At 42.5% G+C, this 24510-nt stretch overlaps 1 protein-coding gene and 1 pseudogene across 1 annotated transcript in view; one reads left to right on the top strand and one right to left on the bottom strand.

Annotated features, from left to right (window-relative positions):
• The first annotated feature begins 266 nt into the window (after positions 1 to 266).
• The window catches only part of FNDC7 (fibronectin type III domain containing 7), a 29971-nt gene continuing 5727 nt past the window's right edge, over positions 267 to 24510 (top strand). The window contains exons 1-10 of the mRNA XM_019457698.2: positions 267 to 329; positions 854 to 872; positions 5212 to 5466; positions 6698 to 6958; positions 10873 to 11130; positions 13547 to 13801; positions 15312 to 15569; positions 16148 to 16402; positions 17585 to 17839; positions 20827 to 21087. Coding sequence (XP_019313243.2) covers positions 267 to 329; positions 854 to 872; positions 5212 to 5466; positions 6698 to 6958; positions 10873 to 11130; positions 13547 to 13801; positions 15312 to 15569; positions 16148 to 16402; positions 17585 to 17839; positions 20827 to 21087 — 2140 coding nt within the window. The remainder of the gene's footprint in view (positions 330 to 853; positions 873 to 5211; positions 5467 to 6697; positions 6959 to 10872; positions 11131 to 13546; positions 13802 to 15311; positions 15570 to 16147; positions 16403 to 17584; positions 17840 to 20826; positions 21088 to 24510) is intronic.
• LOC128775986 (U6 spliceosomal RNA) lies at positions 8752 to 8846 on the bottom strand (annotated as a pseudogene).

Here is a 24510-nt window from a genome sequence, read left to right as displayed (position 1 = left end):
GGAACACAGATTACAGTAGTTTTTTGGCCAGTTTGGTGTGGTTTTTCAACTCTTCTTTTTTTCAGTCTTCGAAACACCTGTCCCTGCCAGCCTCCAGGTGCCCCCAGTTACGAGTCTGCTCGCACTAAAGGGGAGGAGCTACTTCCCAGAATCTGCTCCTAACGTTGCTGCCCAACAGCCCAGCCACCGGCAGTGCTGCCCTCCTGGGGACCAAAGAGGACCCTGATCACTCTTCTGTGTGCCATGTGAGTCTTATATTCACCAGGATGGCTGGCAGACCCAAGAAATGTTTGTCTTTCATTGGATTCAGCCTTATCTGTCTTAAAATGGTGAGTTCACAATTCCAACCCACCTGCAACTATTTAGGGGGGAACAAAGACATTTATTATCTCTGTCTCTGTCTCTGTCTCTCTCTTTTTGAGAGATTAGTGGGTGGGGAGATAGAAAACAAAATAGTTTTGGACCATACCAAGATTGTATATGCTTGCATGTTTGAAATTTAATGCAATTTACTAGAGAAAGAAAACAAGATTATCATTATATTTTAAGAACAAAGATTTCTGAAAAATCTGTCAACAGCTACTGACTTAGTTCAATAGGCAGATTCAGGGAGAAAAATGAAATAGTAATGTGATCTGTTTCCAGCCTCTAAATTCTATTTAGGATTCCTTTGGGGTAGATTTGAGTTTGGGAAATAATTTGTGCAAATAAATGCTCTCTTTGGATTCAGATATTGCTCGCATTACGAATGAAAATGTTGTGATACACTTATTACTGTTCCGATTTATGTTTTGCATTTCCCCAAGTGGTATTTTTCTTCATGGTTCTAATTTTTGTAAACTTTCCTTTTCAGGTTGCTTCAGCAAATACAGGTAAAAGTTTTTAAAACGCAAGTTTTCCCTCCCCATATTTGATTTTAATTTCCACTGTTAATTCTTGGGCTACCCTGAAATAGAAAAGCTATCTTGGAAAAATATTCAACATCTCCTGAGTGTTCACACTGTGAGTGTAACTGGTAAGACAAATACATGGACCAAACTTACAAGTCCTCATAAGACCTTCCTGTTGAGTACTTAGATGTATAAAAAGTAATGTAGTGATGGATTTCTCAAATTCAGTTAGTCATTAGTAAAATATTATGGTGATTATCATTCTAGCCAAAGAAATAAAGTTTTAGCCACAAATAGTGAAAAGTCTAATTTATATAATTTTTCTTATTTGTATTCTGAAGAACTAGAGAAGAAAACTAGACATGTTTTTGAGTAAAAGCTTAGGATTCTCTACTTTTATAAGAAAGGATTTTACACTTGTAATAGTGCATCCTTAAAATACAGAAAATGAAAACTTAGGACTAGAAAAATCTTTTAAAAAAATTTTACCATCATTTTTGCTGAATAAATGACTAAAGCCAAGGATAATTTCTTTAGAGGAAATTTATAGTCAATGAGATTTCGATTATTTAGAGGACCCATGTAATATTGATCATATCACCAATAAGGTCTCATAGCAATTCAACGTAAATGAGAACAATTTTTATTTATTATTTTGTCTGCCACAGAAAAGGAAGTGCAATTAAGGCCATTTAAAAATTGGGCGGATTTTTAAAAAGATTTTTAAAAATTTTATTTTAGAAAGTGGGAGAGAGAGAGAGAGCGAGCATGAGCAGGAGAGGGGGAGGGGGGGGACAGAGTGAGGGAGAGAGGTGGGAAGAGAGAGGGAGAGGGAGAGAGAATCTCAAGCAGGCTCAGGGTGGAGCCCCACACAGGGCTCAATTCCATGAACCTTAAGATCATGACCTGAGCCGAAATCAAGAGTTGGACATGTAAAAGACTGAGCCATTCAGGTGCCCCAAAGATTTTTATTTGAAAGTAATCTCTACACCCAATGTGGGGCTTGAACTCACAACCCTGAGATCAAGAGTCACATGCTCTATCAATTGAGCCAGACAGGTGCCTCAATTTTTAAAATAAAATAGGGGCACCTGGGTGGCTCAGTCAGTTAAGCATCTGGCTCTTGGTTTCTGCTCAGATCATGATTCCCATGGTTCACTAGTTTGAACCCTGCCTCAGCTCTGTGCTGACAGTGCAGAGCCTGCTTAGGGGTCTTTCTGCAGAGAGAGAGAACCCTCTCCCTCCCTCTCTCTCTGCCCCTCCCACTCTCTCTCAAAATAAATAAATAAACTTAAACAAAATAATAAAAATTTGACAGTGTTACAGATGATTGACCCATAAAATCCGTGCATGTGCAATAAGTTTCCAAAAATTATCTCATGTTTTATTTGTATCCTTTACCTTATTCTTGAGAAACCTTCACGATCACCAGGAAGCAATGAAAAGGACTGGTTGGCCATATACAAAGTGACTTTTTTTTAGAAGTGGCCTTTGGGTGAACAAAGAACTAGAATAAAATCTACTTCTGTGTCCTTAGAAGGTCGCAGGAGACACTGAGCCCTCAGGGCGGGGCCATTTTTAGTCCCACACTATCCACAGTATTTGAGAGAAAGAATGGGGCAGGCTGAGATACCAATGATGCTATTAATTGATTCATCCTGGTTTTTCAATAAATGGCATGTGCTTTATTGATACTATGTAGGAGGTTCCATTTTGGGTGTGTGTATTATGATTCTCTTTGGGTTCTGGAATAGGCTTTTTTGTTTGTTTGTTTTTAATTTTTTTTTTTTTTTTTTTGAGACAGGGAGAGACAGCATGAACGGGGGAGGGTCAGAGAGAGAGGGAGACACAGAATCTGAAACAGGCTCCAGGCTCTGAGCTGTCAGCACAGAGCCTGACGCGGGGCTCAAACTCACGGACCGTGAGATCATGACCTGAGCCAAAGTCGGACGCTTAACCGACTGAGCCACCCAGGCGCCCCTGGAATAGGCTTTTTATCTGTGTCTGGCCACTGGGACTGCCTGAGCTAATTTATATCTCTATGAGTTGGTGGAATGCACAGATACTGAGAAGCAAAGGGTCTCTTTCACTTTTGACTGATCAGAGTGGTTGATTGCAAATCTAGAGAATAAAGTTATCTCTTTCGTCAGAGCAGTAAGTGGGCCAAACACAGAACTGAGAAAGAGGGGAGAACTCCTGTTAATTTATGGAGCCTTACACATCCCAGTCAGGCTTCTCATTTCTTTAAGGGAAGCATAGTACAGAGGTGTTGATCTTTCACTGCTGTTACTGGTCAGATCCCACCCAGTGAAGCAGGCAATCTGTCTCTCCTGTGCTTACCCCAGACTCCCCAGGATTTCACCTTCCAGCACTTGTCCATGGCAGTGCCATGTGGTCTGGCTCTTCTAAACCCAAAAATTGCTCATCCTAGTATACACACACACACACACACACACATACACACACTAGCCCTTTCCACCTATCAAAGCCCCCTCGCATGCAATATTTAACTTAATCCTCACAACAATCCTGAGATGTAGATATTTTACATTTCAAAGTAAATCTTAAGATGTAGAAATTATTGGAAAAGGAGTTGAGAGACACAACCAAGTTAGTTAGAGGAAAGAAGATTTATAACACAGGACAAATAGCTGATAGCAGAAAGGGGATGTTTGGGGGGTAGGGGAGGGGTGAAGAGGGGGGCCCTTGATGGGGCTGTCTATCCTGCCGTGGGGGAGAGGGGACATGGGTGCTTCCTGCAGTCACCTTCTGCTGGCCAATGGCTAAGATGAGCAGGTCTGCGACTTTTCCCCAGCATATGTAACTTTCAGAGTTTTCTTTCGGTGGCAAAAGAGACAGTCCTGGGTGACGTTCAAGGAATGTCTGGCCAGTGCACAGTGGAGACTTTGTTCAGTCTTGCAGATTGGCTATTTCTGAGTTGCTGCCAAAGCCAACCCTCTGGGCTATTGGTGCAGAAAGAGAAGTTGTCTATGCACATAGGGATTTGGCAGGTGGGGGTCTGCCGAGGGGAGGGAGTCGATACCAGTAAATCACACATTTGGTCTATAGTTACTCTTTCTCCTCTTTGCCCTATAGTTTCGTTTTGCCCTTTAGTTTTGAAGTTGGTATATAGTGATTTTACCCGGCAAGTGAGGTACATTGAACATAAAAGGCTAAGAGCCAGTTCCAAACTTAAAACCGGCTATTTCTGTTTGACCTTTTCTTCCACTTGGACCTCCTACACCCAGGGCATCTTTGTGCCTGTGGAGTTTTACAATGTTGTAAATCTTGTTACCAGGCTGTATCTCTTACCCCTTACCCAAAGTGCAGGAATGCCTTATATAAACTCATGACATAAGCATTCATGTCCCACAGACAAACCATGGCCTGGCCCAGGTGAGGAGAGACCACGGCACCTCCTTCTTATGCTGGGGCAGATGTTTTGATGGAGAGTGGGAGAATAATGTTTATTTTTGTTTTATATAGAAGAATCTAAAAATGGTTCCACTCTGATAATATGAAAGAAAGTACGATAGAGCAATCGTAAAAAAAAGAGCTCAGTGTTCCCTCTTCCTCCATTAGATTAGATATTTTGTGGGAAATGTGCAAGTGCACGAGATGGAGACACAGCCACAGCAGAGGTGAGACCCTGGCCTTCAGGTGGAGGCAGTGGAGCATAGGTGAGGGGCTGGGAGGGGAGACTGGTGGCAGCAGAGAAGGCCTGGGAATTCACAGAGTGCCAAACCAGTGTGGAAGCCTCTGGAATGAAGCCCCTCAATGACTCTCTCCTTCCTCTCAGAGTTCTTTCCCACAATCATTCCCTGCTTTTTTTTTTTTTTTTTTTTTTTTTTTTTTAAGTAGGCTCTATCCCCAATGTGGGACTAGAGCTCACAACCCCGAGATCAAGGGTCGCATGCTCTACAGACTGAGCCAGGCAGGGGCCCCACTCTCCACTCTGATTTAACCCTTTGAAAAGTACAAAAAATACAAATTATCCCAGAGGCAACTGGGAAAAACCTCTTTGAAATCCCATTCTGAATGAGCAGTTTGAGCTTTCTGGCTCTCTTTTGGAGAGTAGCTTTGCATTTCTTTTTCTCTGTTTTGTCTTGATCTTGAAAATGAGGGCAGGAGCGCCTGGCTGGCTCAGTCAGGAGAGCATGCGACTCTTGATCTCAGAGTTGTAAGTTCGAGCCCCACATTAGGTGCAGAGATTACTTAAAATAAAATCTCTTAAAAAAAAAAAAAGAAGAAAAAGAAAACGGTGAAAGAAGTAATCTTCATAGATATCCTAGCTAATGTACAACTTCAAAATCTCTTCCAGCTCCTGAAATACCCACTATTGATCAGGCATATTCAAAAATCAGCACCAGCATCACTGTGGAATGGGCCACAGTGCCAGGGGCCACCAGTTATCTCCTCACGGCTGAAGATGGAGACACTGTCATTGAAACCATGGTGGCCAATTCCCCAGGCACTGTGACAGGCCTGAAGGCTGCAACCTTGTACCAAATCACTGTCAGATCCGTCAGTGCCACTGGGAGAAGCCCAGCATCGCTTCCAAAGCAGGCAAAGACAGGTAGCTGGATACTTGTCCTCTGTCGGGCTATTGTTTGTGACCTGGATCCGTTATACTCAGGCTGCAAGTACATGATATAATTTTGTGTCATTTGAGTGCCTATGATTCAGGGCCCAGAGGTGAAAGCCACCAAATGTTTTAGGAATTCAGATATCTGTGGAGGTGGTGGTATTTAAATTCCAGACGCTTTGGAAAATAAAACCCATTTTGGGCGTCTTTACAAACATCCCTGCTTTTAAGGGCACCTGGGTGACTCGGTTAAGCATCAGACTTCGGCTCAGGTCATGATCTCACAGTTAGTGAGTTCGAGCCCCACATTGGGTTCTTGGCTGACAGCACAAAGCCTGCTTCAAATTCTCACTCCTCTCTCTCTGCTCCTCTGCCCCTTTTCAAAATAAGCAAATAAACATAAAAATTTTCTAAAAAAATATTATAAACCATCATTTCCCCATATTATAATTATAGAGATATTTTATATAATTTCTTACAAACCTCCAGTTGAAAGTCATGCCTAATGTTAGAATTATTCTGTTCCCCATTCCTTTGCTGAGTCATTTATGATTAATACACATTTAGATAGTCACATTATTTATACATATATATTATATATTTTATTATTTTATAATAATGTGTATTATAATACACATTATTTTTTGTTTATTTATTTATTTTAATGTTTATTTATTTTTGAGACAGAGAGAGACAGAGCATGAATGGGGGAGGAGCAGAGAGAGAGAGGGAGACACAGAATCCAAAGTAGGCTCCAGGCTCTGAGTTGTCAGCACAGAGCCCAACACGGGGCTCGAACTCACGGACCATGAGATCGTGACCTGGGCCGAAGTCGGACGCTTAACCGACTGAGCCACCCAGGCACCCCTATTTATTTATTTTTGAGAGAGAGAGTGCAAGTGGGGGAGGGTCAGAGAGAGAGGAGACAGACTCCCAAGCAGCCTCCGTGCTGTCAGCTTGGAGCCCAGTGTGGGACTCAAACTCACCAACTTCAAGGTCATGACCCAAGCCAAAAGCAAGAGTTGGACGCTTAACCGACTGAGCCACCCAGGTGCCCCTAGATAGCCATTATTTAACGGAACTCTACCTACCGTAAATCCTTTTGCAAAGCAAATAATTATTTCATAATATGGATGATCAACCTCAAATTACTTATTTCTAAATCTGAATTATCCTCTATTGGAGTTTCCTAACGCAAATGCATGTGTTTTTGTCTTCATAGTGTTGGCTGCACCAATTCTAGAAGTAAGCTCTACAAGTCCAGACTCTATTCTTGTACAGTGGGAAGCTGTATATATGGCAATTGGATTCTCTGTGTCCATTATGCGAGCCAATGGTTTGGGTAGAATATGGAAAGAGAATACCACAAACACCTCCTTGACATTCACCAGGTTAGATGCTGGGACTCTCTACACCATAAAGGCCTATGCGTGGAATGCCAATGGAACCCCTGGGGACGACTCCACCTGCAATCAGAGAACAAGTAAGGACTTCCCAGCTCAGCCTCAAGCAATCTCCCTTTTGATTAATGAGAGGCTATGCATCGTAGCCGTTGGAAGCGGGTGTTAACTGATAAGTACAGAGCAGCTGGCAGTAGATATTTAAATTTATTATGAGTTTATTTATAGTGCGGTAGTTTAAACGCTGACTGCCTGTATAAAGAAATGCTGCTCAGAATACACAGAGCATGGCTTCTCCGTCTCTGATATCTAACTTATTTCAAGCATACACATGCCGTATCACACAACAGGAGATGATTTTTGCTAGGTTTATGAGTCTCCCCGACCCTTCCTAGCTTCAGACCAACAGCATAAACAGAAAGAACTGGGACAAACAGGAATTCATTTTATTCAGTAGCCATTTAGTGAGTGTGAGCCAACTTTGAGCGAGCATTGCTCTAGAGATCCAGCAGCAAACGAAACAAAGTTCCTGTTGTTAGGGTACTTTATGCTGTGATGGGAATCAGAATTTCAGATATATTGCCCCAAACCTCAGCTTAGGCCTGCTCAGGGGATCCTACTGCATGATACACGGAAACCCAAACCGATCTGCTGGAGTAAGCCAAAAAGAATGAGAGGGAGAGGGAGGGAAGGAGAGGGATTTTTTTTTCTCTTGAGACAGTGTAAGCCACCCACTGACAATGTGGCCTAATGCCAGACTCTCACCAACCAGATAAGCTGTTTCATCCCTTGGAGAGGACCAAGGAAAGGGAGGAAAGAAACCAGAGCTGTTCTTTCCAACATATCCTAAGTTTGGAGGGTGGGATGGAAGCCCCATTATCTGTGAGTCAAGACAGAAATTCAGGGAGAAAGGGTGTGCCTTTTGTAATACTTCTCTAGAGTGACATCATAGCAAGGTGGCCTTAAGGTGATTCTTGATGGGCCTGGTGAATCAGGATGTCTGTGATAAACCAGTCTCCCCCGGCCCTTTTCTATGCATTCATTCATTCTTTCTTTCCACAAACGTTAACTGAGGGCCCACTATGTACTGGGCATCATTTAGCTGATGGGGACACAAAATCAATTAAAGTGTAATCCCTACACTTGGAGAACTGATTGTGTCTTAGGGGAGACCAATGCATAAATCAGTGGTTACAGTTCAGTGTAACAAGTGCTTTGAGAAAGGATTTGCAGGCACAGAGTGGTATGAGAGGAAACCTCTCCATCAGGCTGGGGTCAGGGACAGCCACCTCCAAAGGTGACTGTTTTCTTAAAGCTTTCCTTTTTCATTTGTTTCCCATGTTTAAACATATTTTAGAGTATTGGGGCGCCTGAGTGGCTCAGTCAGTTGAGCGTCCAACTTCGGCTCAGGTCATGATCTCCCAGTTCACGGGTTCGAGGCCCACATCTGGCTCTGTGCTAACAGCTAGCTCAGAGTCTGGACTGAGACAGAGTCAGTCTCGGATTCTGTGTCTCCCTCTCTCTCTCTGTCCCTCCCGTGCTCGCTCGCTCTCTCTCTCAAAAATAAATAAAACATAAAAAAAAATTTTTTTTTAAATTTTTTAGAGTATAGATTTAGCCTCTCTATTAGTTTGCTAGGGCTGTCTTAACGAAGTGCCACAAACCTACTTAAACAACACAAATTTGTTGTCTCCCGTTTTGGAGGCCAGAAGTCTGACATCAAGGTGTCAGCACAATTGGTTCCTTCTCAGAACTATGAGGGAAGGATTTGTTCCAGGCCTTTCTCCTTGGCTTATAGATGGTGCCCTTCATAATCACATGGCATTCTACCTGGAAGTGTATGCCTATGTCCAGATTTCCTCTTTTTATTTTTTAATTAGTTAATTAATGCTTCATGAATTTGCATGTCATTCCTTATGCAGGGGCCATGCTAATCCATATCATTCCAATTTTATTATTAAAAAAATTTTTTTTGATGTTTATTAATTTTTTTTTTTAATTTTTTTTTTCAACGTTTTTTTTTTTTTTTTTTTTTTAATTTTTGGGACAGAGAGAGAGACAGAGCATGAACGGAGGAGGGGCAGAGAGAGAGGGAGACACAGAATCGGAAACAGGCTCCAGGCTCCGAGCCATCAGCCCAGAGCCTGACGCGGGGCTCGAACTCACGGACCGCGAGATCGTGACCTGGCTGAAGTCGGACGCTTAACCGACTGCGCCACCCAGGCGCCCCGATGTTTATTCATTTTTGAGAGAGACAGAGACAGAGCATGAGCAGGGGAGGGGCAGAGAGAGAGAGACACAGAATCCGAAGCAGGCTCCAGGCTCTGAGCTCAGCACAGAGCCTAACATGGGGCTCCAACCCACCAACTGTGAGATCGTGACCTGAGCTGAAGTTGGATGCTTAACCAACTAAGCCACTCAAGCGCCCCATGTATCATTCCAGTTTTAGTATATGTGTTGCCAAAGCAAGCACAAAATTTTCTCTCTTTCTAAGGACACCAGTCATATTGGATTAGGGCCCACCCTAATGATCTCATCTGCACTAATTGCATCTACTATGACCCTGTTTTCCAATAAGATGACATTTTGAGGTACTAGGGGTTAGGGCTTCAACATATGAATTTTGAGGGGACTCAATTCAACCCCCCAGCAACCCCCAATACTGTACTCATTTTTCCTGGTTCTCCCATCCCCCATGTGGAAAGAGCTGGTTGTCCTAAAATACTGCAGGTTACTTTTACTAGCCTTGAACCCAGAATTACTTCAGAGCGGAACTGCCTCTGCAGGTAAGCTAACCAGGAAGCAGGGGAAGGGTCCTATAGGACCTCGAAGGCCTATAGGAGAAACATGGCAGGGATGTGCCCTGTAGAGGATGAGTTGAGTCCCTGTTTCCTCAAACAGGGCCTTCCCTGTATAACCCACGTGTGTCTAGAAGTTGCTGGTTTCTGCTCATATGCTATGCAAGCAGTTCGCTGATGCCTTCCAGGTGGGCCTCATTACAGCACAGATCCCCAACACAAAAGGATACTTCTCAAGCTTTCTCAAAAGGATAACCCTGAAAAGAGGAAGGCATATTTCTAAGAACGTAGAGGGAAGTTTTTGGAGACACTAAAATGACTGCTCTAATATATGACCATCACACTTGATACTTTCCTTTCTTCCCTTTGATTTCGAATGGAATGAAATTCTGCTCTTCTAGAATCAGTTATGACCTAAAAACACTTACAGAAAAAGTCTTAGCAGGTGTCAGAAGTAAAGAAGGGAACGGTGTCTGGCTGTCTCAACTAGTAGAGCATATGAGTCTTGATTTCAGAGTTGTAAGTTCAAGCCCCATGTTGGTGTAGAGATTACTTAAAAATAAAATCTTAAAAAAAAAAGTAGGGGTGCCTGCCTGGCTCAGTTGGTTAAGCATCCAACTCTTGATCTCAGCTCAGGTCTCGATCTCAGGGTCGTGAGTTTAAGCCCTACATTGGGCTCTGTGCTGGACATAGAGCCTATTTAAAAAAAAAAAAAAAAAAGTAAAGGATATTGTTGAAGCTACTCCGTTCAGCTTCATCTTTCGATAATAGAATATTTGACCTACCACTTAAGAATAACATATCCGTAGGGCCCTTTTAGCCCTTCACATTTATAATCTCATTTAATTATTCAATTACTTGTTGAGTTGTGTGTTCACTGATTCATTCAGTGAATGAATGAATGCTTATTTAGCACCTAATATGTGTTAGGGACTGATCTTATTAGATCCATTTTACATACATTAAAAAAAAAAGTAAATAACACATTAAATAACATGGATAAGGTCGGATAGCTAGTTATGAGTTTGCATGGTCAACGGCAGATGTGTTACCCTAAGTCCCAATTTTATGCTCTAAATGCTTGCAATTATCCTACTATCGTGGTACGTCATCCTCCAAGCTCTACAATGTTGTTAGGCCAAATCTTACTTGGATTTTCGAGGCTACTGCAAAATCTTAATTGTTTCTCAAATATCTAGGTCCTCGTGCCCCTGCCAGCATTCAAGTCTCTCTTGACGGTGGGGCTCTGAAGGCTTCTGTTTCATGGGCCCCAACGGAAGGAGCTTTCAACTATACTGTGATGGCTTTGAGTGACTCTTCGGAGCTGAGCTGTAGTACGACTCTCAGTGCCTGTACTATCTCCTCCCTACAGTGTGGGACTGAGTACCTAATTTCAGTTTTAGCAAGTAATGATGCTGGGTCTAGCAAGTCAACTTCATCAGAGGCCCTAAAAACTGGTATGTAAGCAAGAGTGACTGTGGGGCTGGCAAGCCAGTGTGACTGCCATAAGGGAAACAAATAACCACCTGATAATGTTGATGATGTTCCAGAACATTCTAGAAGCCTGATCTAAGTGAAAGCATTGAATGGGACATTCTAAGGAGTTTTAATGTGATAGTAAAACTGGATATCACGCACTGGAAAAAGCACATCTTTGAAAATTAGGAGTCCTGGCTCCTATTCTGTTCTTTCATTAATTGATTTTCTTTATACTTTGTAAAGCTGTAAAAATTCTAGGATCCAGTTGGAGTTATACATAGGTTTAACTGTGCAGTACACACAATGGCCTCTTCCTTACGTCATGTTTTACAGACCTATGCTGGGAGGGAGCTATTTTTTAAATAAAGGTGGGCAGTCTATAATTCTGAGTATGTGTTTAAATATCTTCCTATTTTCATCTTATCAGAAAAATGAAGGCTTACATATGTGGAGGTTTACTCCTCTGTTTAGAAACATTTATGTGTTTTGGTGATGGGAACTAACATTTAGTGAAGACCTACTATGTACCAGGCACTATAAATACATCATTTTATTTATCTTTCATGACAACTCAATGATGTAGGCTCTATTATTTCCTTTTTCAGATAAAAAAAAATTTAGGTCTGAGAGTGACGTAATTTTTCCAAAGTCACACCAATAATAAGCGTTAGAGCTAGGATTCAAGCCCAGGTTTGCCTGATTTTAGCCCTCTAAGCCAAAGAAAATGTAGATAATCACAATAATGTCCACTTTACCCAACAGAGAGAACTATGTCATCCTGTGTTTAAAAGGCTTCTGAACAGAGAGGAAAAGAGCCATCACCAAGCTGATGCAGTGTATTTTACAGGAAAAAATAAGCCAAGCCCTCAGATACACAGTTTCTTTTTTTTTTTTTTTTAACTTTTTTAAAAGTTTATTTATTTATTGAGAGAGGAGAGAGGAGAGATGAGACAGAGAGAGAATCTCAAGCAGGTCCCACGTTGTCGGCACAGAGCTCAACATGGGGCTGGGTCTCACGAACTGTGAGATCATGACCTGAGCTGAAATCAAGAGTGGGACACTTAACCAACTGAGCCACCCAGGAGCCCAGATGCACAATTTCTTATAGTTATGTTAAATTAAGGTCACTGATAGCAAACCTGGTGATTTGGCTTCTCTTTTGACAGTTATAATTTGCTGCAGACAGCCTATTAGAAATGGTTATGAGGTTGGAATAGCTGAGAGTGAAGGAAAAGATAAGAATACACTTTCAAAAGCATAGCAGATCCAAGTTAGTCATTTAATGCAGGAGAGAACCCTCCAGTGTTTCCCAATCTTGGAGGCACATTAAGAGCATCTGGGGAGCTTTTTAAAAATCCACCTAAGATCAACTAAATCAGAGCTTCTGGGAGTGGAGTCTGGTATGACTAGTTTGTAAAAGCTCCTCACTTAATTCTAATGTGCAGCCAGGGTAAAGTGCCACTGAAATAATTCTGCATGCTTGCAGTTGGGTGGCATCAGTTTGCGTATAAAACAATCAGTCATGGGACGCCTGGGTGGCTCAGTTGGTTAAGCGTCCAACTTACGGCTCAGGTTATGATCTCACAGTTTGTGAGTTCGAGCCCCGCATCGAGTTCTGTGCTGACAGCTCAGAGTCTGGAGCCTGCTTCGGATTCTGTGTCTTCCTCTCTCTCTGCCCCTCCCTCGCTTGTTTGTTCTCTGTCTCTCAAAAATAAGTAGACATTAAAAAAATTGTAAAACAATCAGTCATGATCATGGGAAGAGCCCAACTTACCAATAAAAGAACTATGTTTCGAAAGTGCTGTGTGTTTCCTGGGTCCCAGAATTGTGAAATATATTTTAGGAAGATTCCACTAAAGATGGCTAAAATTTTAAAAGCTTAGAGCTTGAAAGAATAAACTTCATTTGAAGTCATCCCTTCATTCTATGCTGATCCTGGCATTGCCTTAACACAGAAATGAATGCAATGTTAACCAAGGTGATCCATACCTATTTCTTTTATTTTTTTAATTAAAAAAAATTTTTTAATGTTTATTTATTTTTGAGAAAGACAGAGTGTGAGCGGGGGAGGGGCAGAGAGAGGAGCAGACACAGAATCCGAAGCAGGCTCCAGGCTCTGCGCTGTCAGCACAAACTGTGAGATCATGACCTGAGCCGATGTCAGACACTTAACCAACTGAGCCACTCGGGCGCCCCATCCATGCCTGTTTCTAACATTGTCTAGCATGTATTGTGTGAGATAAGTTTTACAACATGTGAGAATGCCTTGTTGGTTTGCACATACTGTTTGATTTGTTCCTTGTCCATGGCATGTGATATTCTGGACAATTGCAAAGGTATAAAGAAAATCTCTTGCAGGACTCTCATAGCTGGTCATTATTTACTGTTTCCTAGTTGCTTGTGCACCTGGAAGAGTGACCATCCAAGAAGATCCTCCGGGCCACCTGTCTGTGGCTTGGTCCAATGTAGATCTGGGTGATTACTATGTGGCCTTTGTGAAGAGTGATGATGGCTTGGAAGTCCACTGCAACACATCCCTCACCCAGTGCAATTTCTTATCTGAATGTGGCTTCACTTACTTTATTAGTGTTTTTGCCTATAACAAGGCAGGGCAGAGTCCTCTGGGCGATGTGTTCAATTATACCACAGGTAAGTTGCACTTGATGCTTGTGAAGGGAGTTCTGAGTTCCCTGAACTCAGCAGCAGCATAAATCACCTTTGCGATAACTGACTGACATAGGTTACCTGGGAGTCATTCCAGGGTCAAGAACAGAAAGAGAATCTCTCCTCTCACATTCTTTCCAGAGCAGGAAATTTTGGGTTCATGGACCCAACCTTAACAAGAATGCAAGGCGTAGAAGTGAAAAGAGAGCAAAGAATATAGTTGTTCATACCTGCTCTGAAAAATTAAACCCTCCACCATGATCTACTGAGTGTTCAGCACCCTGTGCAAGGTGCTGAAGGGGACACAGTCCTCCTGTCTCAGGAGTTCACCCTTTCCCCAAGACCGAAAACAGAGATGCCATGGCAAAGGCACTGCCTGGTGTGGAAGGCTCTGCAGCAGGACACCTGTCCTAACTTGTCCTAATTGTCCTAACTTGACCTCTAACTCATTTGAAAAATGGGGATAAAGACATTACCTTGCTAGTTCCTTAGTATCCTTAGTATGCAAAATGGGACAAATAATAATGAGAGCATGAATATGAAATAGGTCTTTGCATGTGGTAAAGCACAGTGCAAAGTATTTTTTATTAGCATCATTATTACTATTACTCTCTTCTACTAGTCTTGGATCTTCTAGGGAGCAAGGACTGTTTTATTTACCTCTTCATCCTCAATGTTTCTTATACTGTGATTGGCATATGGGAAATGCTTGATGTTTGAAGAATGAATGGAGTGAGTGATTTAAACTTAACCATATTTACAAATAAAAACATAATATCATTGTGTATGACTAGCTGGATTACAATAAATTTTACCAAGTTGAAGGAAGCAAATAATTGATGCCTTTGGAAAATGGAATAAGAGGCTATCAATCAAGTCTCAAGAGCAGGAGGGCCTTCCAGAAGGAGTGACCTTGAACTGGATATTTAAGGATGAATGGAATGGAGGTGGGGCAAGGGCATCCAGAAAACTCCAAGCCATGCTAGACATTTGTCAGAATTTGTCCATGACATAATATAGGGTCTGTTCTAAGATGTACTAATACAATGATCCTTCCCCCTCCTGCAGCCCTCAGTCTTATCTGGTTAGTGTCTGGAAAGACTGATAGGATTGGGAACTTAGACTAGGTATCATTTTTATCAGGCAGAAGAGAGGAACAGCATTTCAGTAGAGGGTTAGCAGTCTTCAAGGCATAAGGAAATGAGAGCACATGTAGGGTGGGGAATTGAGGGAATTGGTGAGGGGAGGCACAGCTGAACATGTAGGTTGGATGCAGCTTGTGATGACCTTGGACATCATGCATAGAGGATTTATCCTTTATGTAGTGGGTGTTAGGCCAAGATCACAGCTGGAAAGACCTGTAGGAGGTTCTTGGAGCAACTTAGGAGGGCTGTGGCAGAAACTCTGGGCCCTGGGAGATCAGGACTCAATGCCCTCCTCTGACATCCTTGTTCCTTTACTGACCTCCATTTTCTCTCTCTGCTCCTGCTTTCAGCCCCCTGTTGTCCTAGCGATATTAACCCTGTGTTGGTGTCCAGTGACAGAGTAGAGATTGTCTGGTCTCCTGTCCGTGGTGCCGAACTTTATGAAACCAAGGCTGTAGATGGGTTCAAAGTGGTTGAGTGCAATGACACCGCTCCTGCTTGCACCCTCTCCGCTCTAGAGTGTGACACCAAGTACAACGTCACAGTGTATTCCTTCAGCGAAGTCCGGGGCAGCAATATGTCATGTACTTCCCGATTTGTAACCACAGGTACGATACAGCTATGATTTCCTTCACTGCTGTCTGAACTATTCACCCTAGCTATGGGCATGCCCTTCATGATGGGCATTCAGCAAGAACTGTAAAACTACTCTTTGTGGGGACCATCAGAGCCCCTCTCTTCCTACAGAAGGGCAGAAGAGTAGGCAGAACAAGGAAAGTGGGGGGGGGGGGACAAAAAAGGAGATCACGGGGAGAGTAGAAAGCTTCCTCAGTAATTACTTCAGCCATTCAGTTCCTCTGACTTTTGGGGGCTGGGGGGACAGGGAACTCTCTGTATTCACACCACGAGGGTTAAGACTGCAAATGTTCATCTTAATTACTTTTGCTTTTGGAGTTCAAAATGCCCCTTAATATTTTCCGGTGAGTCTGATGCTACAGGAACCTAATACCATGTTTCCACACAAAGGCTCTGTGAATCTGGGCTACATGCTCGTTATGTTTGAAAGCAGGGATGATCTCATGTTGGGGTGGTGGGGGAGGCGGGGGTGGGAATCACATTTAGACCAGATGGCACACCTGATATTTTTGACTCACACTGTTTCAATTAATAATCTAAAATTGCTTAGCTCCTTGCAGTCCCGAAATAAAAAACGTTTCAAAGGATGCATTCTCCATGATTCGTGTGCACTGGCGATCCACTAATGACGATGCCACTTACACGGTGACTGCCCAGGGGGAGAAAGGGCTGTATCGGTGCAGCAGCAAGGGAGAGTCCTGCGTGATGGGGAGCTTGCCCTGCGGCTCCGTGTTCTCCGTCACTGCGGTGGCTGAAACACAGGCAGGGCGGAGCCTGCCCAGCTTCAGTGTGCCCCTGGAAACAGGTAGGTGGCAGCCTCCATCCTGAACGTTGACTTCAGTGTGGTCCTTAGAAATCGTTATGACATGAACTTTCTCATTTCGTTGACCCTAACTGTGATAGAAATACATTATACTCTCTGGCCTTTCAAACAGCCCAGTCTTAGAAAATAAAACTTGCCATGTTTGGACACAGTTTCTGTAAAAATAGCATCAAAAGACTCTAATATATTCCTATGCTGACATCAAAGGAGGAATACATTGACGCTGCAAAACATTGATTTGAATTCACATTCCTCCATGACATGATCTCCCGAAACAACGAACAAGTAACCAAATGAGCTGGCTTATGTTTTCTTTCTTTGGCTCAGCCGTTTAAAACCTTTCTGTGTAAAATGCTTTCTGAGTTTCAGTTTTCTGGTAAAAGGGGAGAATGGATTGCTCGGGTGGTTGCAAATGTTAAGTTAGTTAATGCTGCAAGCACTTAGCATGGTGCCTGATGCATACACAGTAAGAGCTTGATAAAAGAAAGCTGTTACAGCTTTAAAGCACTGTGTGTGAGTGAAATTTAGCAAATTACTTAAAGCTTTTGGACATTATTTTCTCTTATATACAATGGATGGCACTTTGGACTATAAAAGTTGAAATGTAAAAAGCAGCAGAATAGAGACCATGCCCAATATTCAGGAAGATTCTAGATATCCTATATCCTGTTTAACAATCTCTGAAAATTTGAGAATTGGCTGTGATATTCTTAGGTATTGCAAGCTTTTATATCAATTAAGTACTATGAAATGCATGAAAAAGGCAACATACTTTCAATTGCAAAGGCTGTAAAATGTTATATTGGGAGAAGAGGTGAATACAGCCATTGCTTTGAAGTTTGCAACTGGAATTGTTAAAGTTGGGAAACAACAAAGGATTTCTTTCTTATTCTGAAAACATTGGGAGGAAACTCACATTACCCACAGCCAGTTAGTGCTCCGCCTTCTTGGGGAAAGCAACCCCAACGTAGAGTTGATGTTAAATGATGTATCAGAGGAAATGAGATTGTGCTTAACAAAAGGAGATTTTGCTTAATAATTAAAGATTTGAGAAATGCAGGATACTGAATGGTATACAGACAAAATACCATTCTCTGTCATTTTCCCACAAATAACCCTCAGTGGAAATAAATCCCCAATTCTTTCTCTTCTTCCCCACCTAAGTGCCGTGCTGTCCAGCTGGTCTGACGGTAACTCAGGTCACCCAATCAGTAATCAACGTGAGCTGGACTGTTGGGACCGGGGCCCAAACCTATGTGACAGTTCTGGAGTCACACACCGGACAGTCTAAGTGTCTCACCCATCAAAACCAGTGCCTCCTGGGATGTATCACATGTGGCGTCAATTACACAGTGGCATTAAAAGCGATTAGTGCCACTGGGTTGACTGCAGACTGCACCTACCAAAGTTATTCCTCTAGTAAGTGAATTCTAAATTCCAGCTATGGAGTATCAATATGGACTTCGACTATTTTTTTAAAGTTTCTTTCCTTCTTTATTTACTTACTTATTCATAATTTTTTAAAGTTTATTTATTTATTTTGAGAGAAAGCATGAACTTGAGCTGGGGAGGGGTAGACAGAGGGAGAGAGAAAGAATCCCAAGCTGGCTCCTCATTGTCAGTACGGAGACTGATGTGAGGCTCAAATCCACGAACCATGAGATCATGAGCTGAGCCGAAATCAAGAATTAAATGTTCAACCAACTGAGTCACCCAGGCACCCCTAAGTTTTTTTATTTTTTTTTGAGAGAGACAGAGAGAGCATAAGCAAAGGAGGGGCAGAGAGAGAGAGGGAGGATCCCAAGCAGGCTCCAAGATGCCAGCACAGAGCCGACATGGGGCTCAAGCTCACAGAACTGTGACATCATGACCTGAGTTGAAATCAAGAGTTGGAGGCTGGGCCCAACTGACTGAGCCACCTGGGTACCCCAGGACTTTGACTATTATCAATCCAGATGTAAGCCCATCCTTCTCATTTAAAAAGATCCTGCATCTCCATTCTGCTAGCATTATAAATTCAGATTATTTTCTAAAATGTTTACAAGTTTCCTCTTAGAACCTCAAAGCGTCGGAGGCTTCTGTTGGTGGTTGATGAATTGATTCCCTTGGTAACATGGTTCAGGTATATTTTTTCTGAAGGCAGGACAGATTTATATGGCACAGCTACCCGCTGCACAGAGTAACTCAGCCTGGCAGAGTTTCCAGAAAGCATTTAGGTCACACATTCTGTTTGTCTTGAATTCTTTTCTTCTCATTATTATTATGCTATCACCTCTCTCTTCTAAACCACTCCATCTCCTTCAATGGTTTCTTATTTCAACAGGCTGAAAGAGCACTGTCTACTGACAGTATTATATCTTGTTCTTCACAAAGAGCAAATCATTAGGGAATAGCAGGGGAAGGTAGTGGGTATGGGGTTAGCAAGTAAGATTGATTCTCTTGTGTGAATCTAGTCCACTGAAGTGGCTGTTTGGGGCATGCTTTTGAAAAAAGAAAAGAAAACTCCTGGAAATGCTTTTTTAATGAGAAAGTACAATCATTAGTTCACCGTGTCTGCCCCAGGGCACGGGATGGGAGAGCTAAAATATAATTTTGCCTCCCCAAGGGCAGTAGAAAAGGTCTTCAACTAGGAGTCTAAAGATACAGCTTCTGGGGCGCCAGGGTGGCTCAGTCTGTTAAGCGTCCGACTCTTCGTTTTAGCTCAGGTCAGGATCTCAGGGTTATGAGATGGAGCCCCGCGTGGGGCTCCACGCAAGCCTGCTTGACATTCTCTCTCTCCCTCTCTCTGCCTCTCCCCACCCTGACGCCACCTCTCACTCACACACTCTCTCTCTCCCTCAAAAAAAAAAAAAAAAAAAATTTCTTATAAGCTTCGTTGCCTTATCTTCCCTAATGTTTCCTCATTGGTAAGAGAAATTGTAATAATTATAATGTGAAAGCATTTATAACATGCTACACATACGTAAGCTGTTTCATACTTTCTTTGGGACCATTATCTTTCATTAGATTTACTGCCTGCGTTCTTACCCTGATATCCAGTTCTGGGAATATGGCCCACTGCTTATCTTCACATGTAAAAGAAACCTTTCTTTAAAAGAAAGAACAAATCAAATGAACCTGATTATCTATAACTGAATGTTTTAATCATCATACCACAACATTTTAATTTTTGTTACTCAGTAAGCCACCATTCGGTGCCCTGCTTGACACCTGATGTGTGTAGCCTGCTCAGGGCATCTAGCAAAGAAAACAGAAGGACCTAGTGAGCTAGCATGGACAAAGTGTGGATGAGCAAAGCCTGGTCACCTGACTCTTGTGTAAGTGACTACTCCCCAGGTGTCATGCTACTCAGGTCAGCAAAATAGGTATTTTCAATTAAAGCTGATAGCAGTTAATGGGGCACCTGACTGGCTCACTCAGTTAAGCATCCAACTCTTGGTTTCGGCTCAGGTCATGATCTGGCTTCATGAGTTGGAGCTCCTTGTGGGGTCTGTGTTAGCACAGAGCCCACCCGGGATTCTCTCTCTCCCTTTCTGCCCCTCTCCTGCTCATGCTGACTATCTCTCTCAAAATAAATAAATAAAATTTTAAAAACCTGAATGCAGACGATTTAAATTCAATCCCACTAAAATCTTGTGGAACTAGGGCATTATGAAAGATCTTAACAAGGATTCTATACACTTGGCTCACATTTGTATATAATACATAGCTGCCAAGTGGAGATTTTTGTAATATTTGTTTATTTTTGAGAGAGAGAGAGAGAGAGAGAGAGTGCAAGCAGGGGAGGGGCAGAGAGAGAGGGGGTACAGAGGATCCAAAACGGGCTTTGTGTTGACAGCAGACAGCTCGATGCGGGACTCGAACTCATGAACTGTGAGATCATGACCTGAGCTGAGGTCAGAAGCTTAACCAACTGAGCCACCCAGGCGCCCCACCAAGTGGGGAGTTTTGTTTTTTTTGTTTTTTAATTTTTTTAATGTCTTATTTATTTTTGAGAGACAGAGACAGTGCAAGTGGGGGAAGGGCAGAGAGACAAGGAGACACGGAATTTGAAGCAGGCTCCAGGCTCTGACCTGTCAGCACAGAGCCTAACACGGGGCTCCAACCCAGGAACAGTGAGATCATGACCTGAGCCAAAGTCAGACGCTTAACTGACTGAGCCACCCAGGTGCCCCAAGTGGGGACTTTTTAACTCACTGTTGTTCTCCATTAAAAATTCTTGGCTCACCTCAGCATCACACATGGATTTCTAATCATGTGGCCCACCACAGAAAGAACTTGAGTACCCCTTCGAATAATGCTCTAATCATATATTATTTAGGTTACTTATCTTGTTTCCCCACTGTAATAAAGGCCATGTTTATCTGATGGTGGAATAAGTGATTTGTGTCTGTTTTTATCCTCAGGTGCCTGCTGCCCTTTGGGAGTGAAATTATATAGGCTGAGCCCTAATGGCATCCGAATCTACTGGCAAGCCTCCAGGGGCTCTACCAATTATAGCACTGACCTCTACGGTTCTAAAGGCATTTTCACCTGTGCCCCAAGAGCTGGCCTCAGTTTTTGTGATGTCACCGAGATACCCTGTGGGGATGTATATACCGTGATGGTCTCACCAGTTGCTGAGACAGGACTGAAGCTTACTTTCTGTCCAAAAAAAATCTATTCAGGTAGAGCAAGTTACAACGCTTTATTTGAAACTAACCCTGAACTCAATCTGTCAGTTAAGACTCAGAGCAATCACACTTATTTGCTATGTTAGGAAGGTCAAAGAGGTGTGAAATTTCTATATGCGGCAGGCAGATTCTGGCTACAGGGATCTCAAGCTTCTTTGCAACTGTGATGTTTTCTTATTATATGATTTGGAGACACTCCTCCCTTCACTGTCCCTTTCTTTTTCAGAAAAAGGACCAGATGCTTGCTGTTGAAATAGTAAAGCAGATTTAAAATGATTTTTTGCTTTGAGATTTGGGAATCGATTTTTAACATAGTCTCAGAGATAATGATAAACACCCTGAAATGTTGGAAATTAAGAGACTTGAATCTTTATCTGCACAGGTTCGAGAAGTTGGAGAATCAGGGGAAAAAATGAATTTATAAATCAGAAGCTAGCTTTGGAAATATGAGTGGGCAGGCAGTCTGTGGTCACAAAACATGACTGTCAGCAGCTGCCATCTCACCAGAGCTGGCAGAAAAACATTAGCAATTCCCCTGTTCTGTCTTCCAGCACCTTCTGCTACCTTGCCCAGAGCATAGACATATATTTTTCATATATTTCTAAAAAATAAATTTTAAGAGAAGAGATAAGGCCCTAGAACTTTATAGGTGGTCACAGGAAGAGGAATAAATACTGACTCAGAAACCTTTACTGATAACCAGAATCTAAGAATTTCTAATTATGTATAGGTAACAGGAAGGCTCAAATGGCCCCTGGAAAGAACCAGGCCAGGTCTTCTTAATACTGTTCTTGCTGCCCTTGGCTGTCATGCTCTGATTCCTTGTATTTTCATTATCTTGTCCACAGAACAAGCTCGCCCAAAGTACTGCCCTATGGGAAGGGACAGATCTTAGGAAAAAGAGACTCAATACCAGTGTTTCATCATATTTGTATTGTTTTGTAATTTATCAAGTGTTTTCACATTCGGTATCTCATTGAATGCTCAAAATAACTCTATAAGGTAGATTCAACAACACGTTTTATTAGCTCCAACGTATAAATGAGAAAATTGAGGCTTCCAGCCTCTCAAATCTCTTATCTATAACTCTTCTAACCTCTAAATTCATATTCAAACTTGATACCTCTACCTGGAGGTGCCCCAAGGCATTTCAACTCCTCAGGGCAAAAGGGAACTCCTGATCTTCTGCAGTTTCTAATCTTCCTCCCCACATCCTTATTTCAGGTACAGAAGCTAGAAATCCTTCAGTCAGAGGTGCTTGGGTGGCTCAGTCCGTTGGGCCTCTGACTTCGACTCAGGTGATGATCTCACCATCCATGAGTTCAAGTTCTACATCTGGCTCTGTGCTGACAGCTCAGAGCCTGGAGCCTGCTTCGGATTCTGTGTCTCCCTCTTTCTCTGCCCCTCCCCCACTAGTGCTCTGTCTCTTTCTCTCTCTCAAAAATAAAATAAAAACATTAAAAAAAATGTTTTTAAGAACCCTGGAGTCAGCTTCAGCCTCTCCTTTACCCTCCATATTTAAGGGGTCTCCAAGTCCTGTCCTATTCACTTTGTGATGCTTTGGGGTTTTTAAAAATATTTTTAAAAAACATTTTAAGTAATCTCTACACCCAGGGTGCCTGGATGGCTCAGTGCATTGAGCATCTGGCTCTTGATTTCAGCTTAGGTCATGATCTCACAGTTTGTGAGTTCGAGCCCCACCTTGGCCTCTATGCCGACAGCATGGAGCCTGCCTGGGATTCTCTCCTCTCTCTGCCCCTCCCCTGTTCTATCAAAATGAATAAATAAACATTTTTTCAAAAACTTAAAAGAAGAAGAGTAATCTCTACACCCAACATGGAGCTTAAACTTACAAACCCAAAATCAAGGGTCACATGCTGTACCGACTGAGCCAGCCAGGCACCCCACAATGGTTTTTAAATCTAACTTCTCTTCTCTCCTACACCTACTGCTATATGATAGGCCCTCACCACTTCTCCCCTAGACTGCTGCCCCAGTGTTGTCTTCTGGAGCTCATGCCAGCCTCCATGCTATTATCAGAGTTGTCATTTCCGGACACTGATCCAATTATGTTTCCTCTATGCTTCAAAATCCTCAAAAAGTGTTCCATTGCCCCATGGGATAAAAGTCAGTACTTAGAGCATGGCATTCAAAGCTCCTCACAGTCCATCCATAGTTAGTCTTCCTACACTTGCACTGTTCAATAGATATTTAACACAAGCCACGTATGAAAAAATTTAAATTTTCTAGTAGCCACATTAAAAAATTAAAAACAAATAGGTAAAATTAATTTTTTAAGTTTATTTATTTATTTTGAGCAGGGAGGGGCAGAGAGAGAGAGAGAGAGAGAGAGAGAGAGAGAGAGAATCCCAAGCAGGCTCTGTGCCATCAGTGCAGAGACCGACATAGGCTCGATCCCACAACCCTGAGATCATGACCTGAGCTGAAATCAAGAGTCAGACGCTCAACCAACTGAGCCACCCAGACTCCCCAGGTAAAATTAATTTAATTATATATTTTAGTAATCCAACATCTCCAAAATATAATTTCAACATGAAATCAATGTAAAAATTTCACATTATTTTTTTCCATACTTAGTCTTCAAAATCTGGTTTTCATGTAATACAGCATACCTCAGTTCAGACTAGCCACATGTGGAGCCCTCAGGAGCTACATGTGACAGGTGCCTGCTGTGTGGAACAACACAATTCTAGGCTCACTCCACAATATCTGTCCTAAGAGGACTCTATTCTCTAGTATAGCCGCATGGAATCATTCCCACACACCTGCCCTCACCACACACATATACCGTGCCGTACCATGCTTCTGAGCTGATGCAGTACTCTTCTCTTTGCCTGGGATTCCACCTCTGCCAAGGGAATTTCCTCTTCTCTGTCAAGTCTTCTCCAATTTTTAAAAAAATGTTTATTTTTGAGGAAGAGAGCGAGCATAAGGTGGAGGAGGGGCAGAGAGGGGGACAAAGGATCCGAAGCAGGCCCTGTGCTGAGAGCAGAGAGCCTGACTTGGGGCTTGAACTCATGAACTGTGAGATCATAACCTGAGCCGAAGTCAGACCCTTAACTGACTGAGCCACCCAGGTCACCCAAGTCTTCACCAATTCTTAGAGGCTGATTAGTCTTTGTGCTCCCTCTTTTGTGGCCCCGTATCACCCTTATCTTTACCCCGCCATACAGCTGTGAGTTGAAAATGTGTTATTTCCCCTAATAAATAGTAATCTCTGGACTCTCAACATATAGCACATAACTATCTCCAATATATTTTAAATTAAAAAATGAATGAGTTTATGTGTTTGCCTATGATCCCACAGCCAGTATGTCAGCCACTAGAAGACCTTGTTATCAGAATACGCTCGGAACGCCTGGGTGGCTCGGTCGGTTGAGTATCTGACTCTTGATT

Source organism: Panthera pardus, unplaced genomic scaffold, assembly GCF_024362965.1.
Source record: "Panthera pardus isolate Hobbes unplaced genomic scaffold, ASM2436296v1 HiC_scaffold_11, whole genome shotgun sequence".
In the NCBI taxonomy this organism is placed as follows: Eukaryota; Metazoa; Chordata; class Mammalia; order Carnivora; family Felidae; genus Panthera; species Panthera pardus.
The sequence above is the reverse complement of the archived record's forward strand: the minus strand, read 5'-3'. Positions and strand labels throughout refer to the sequence as shown.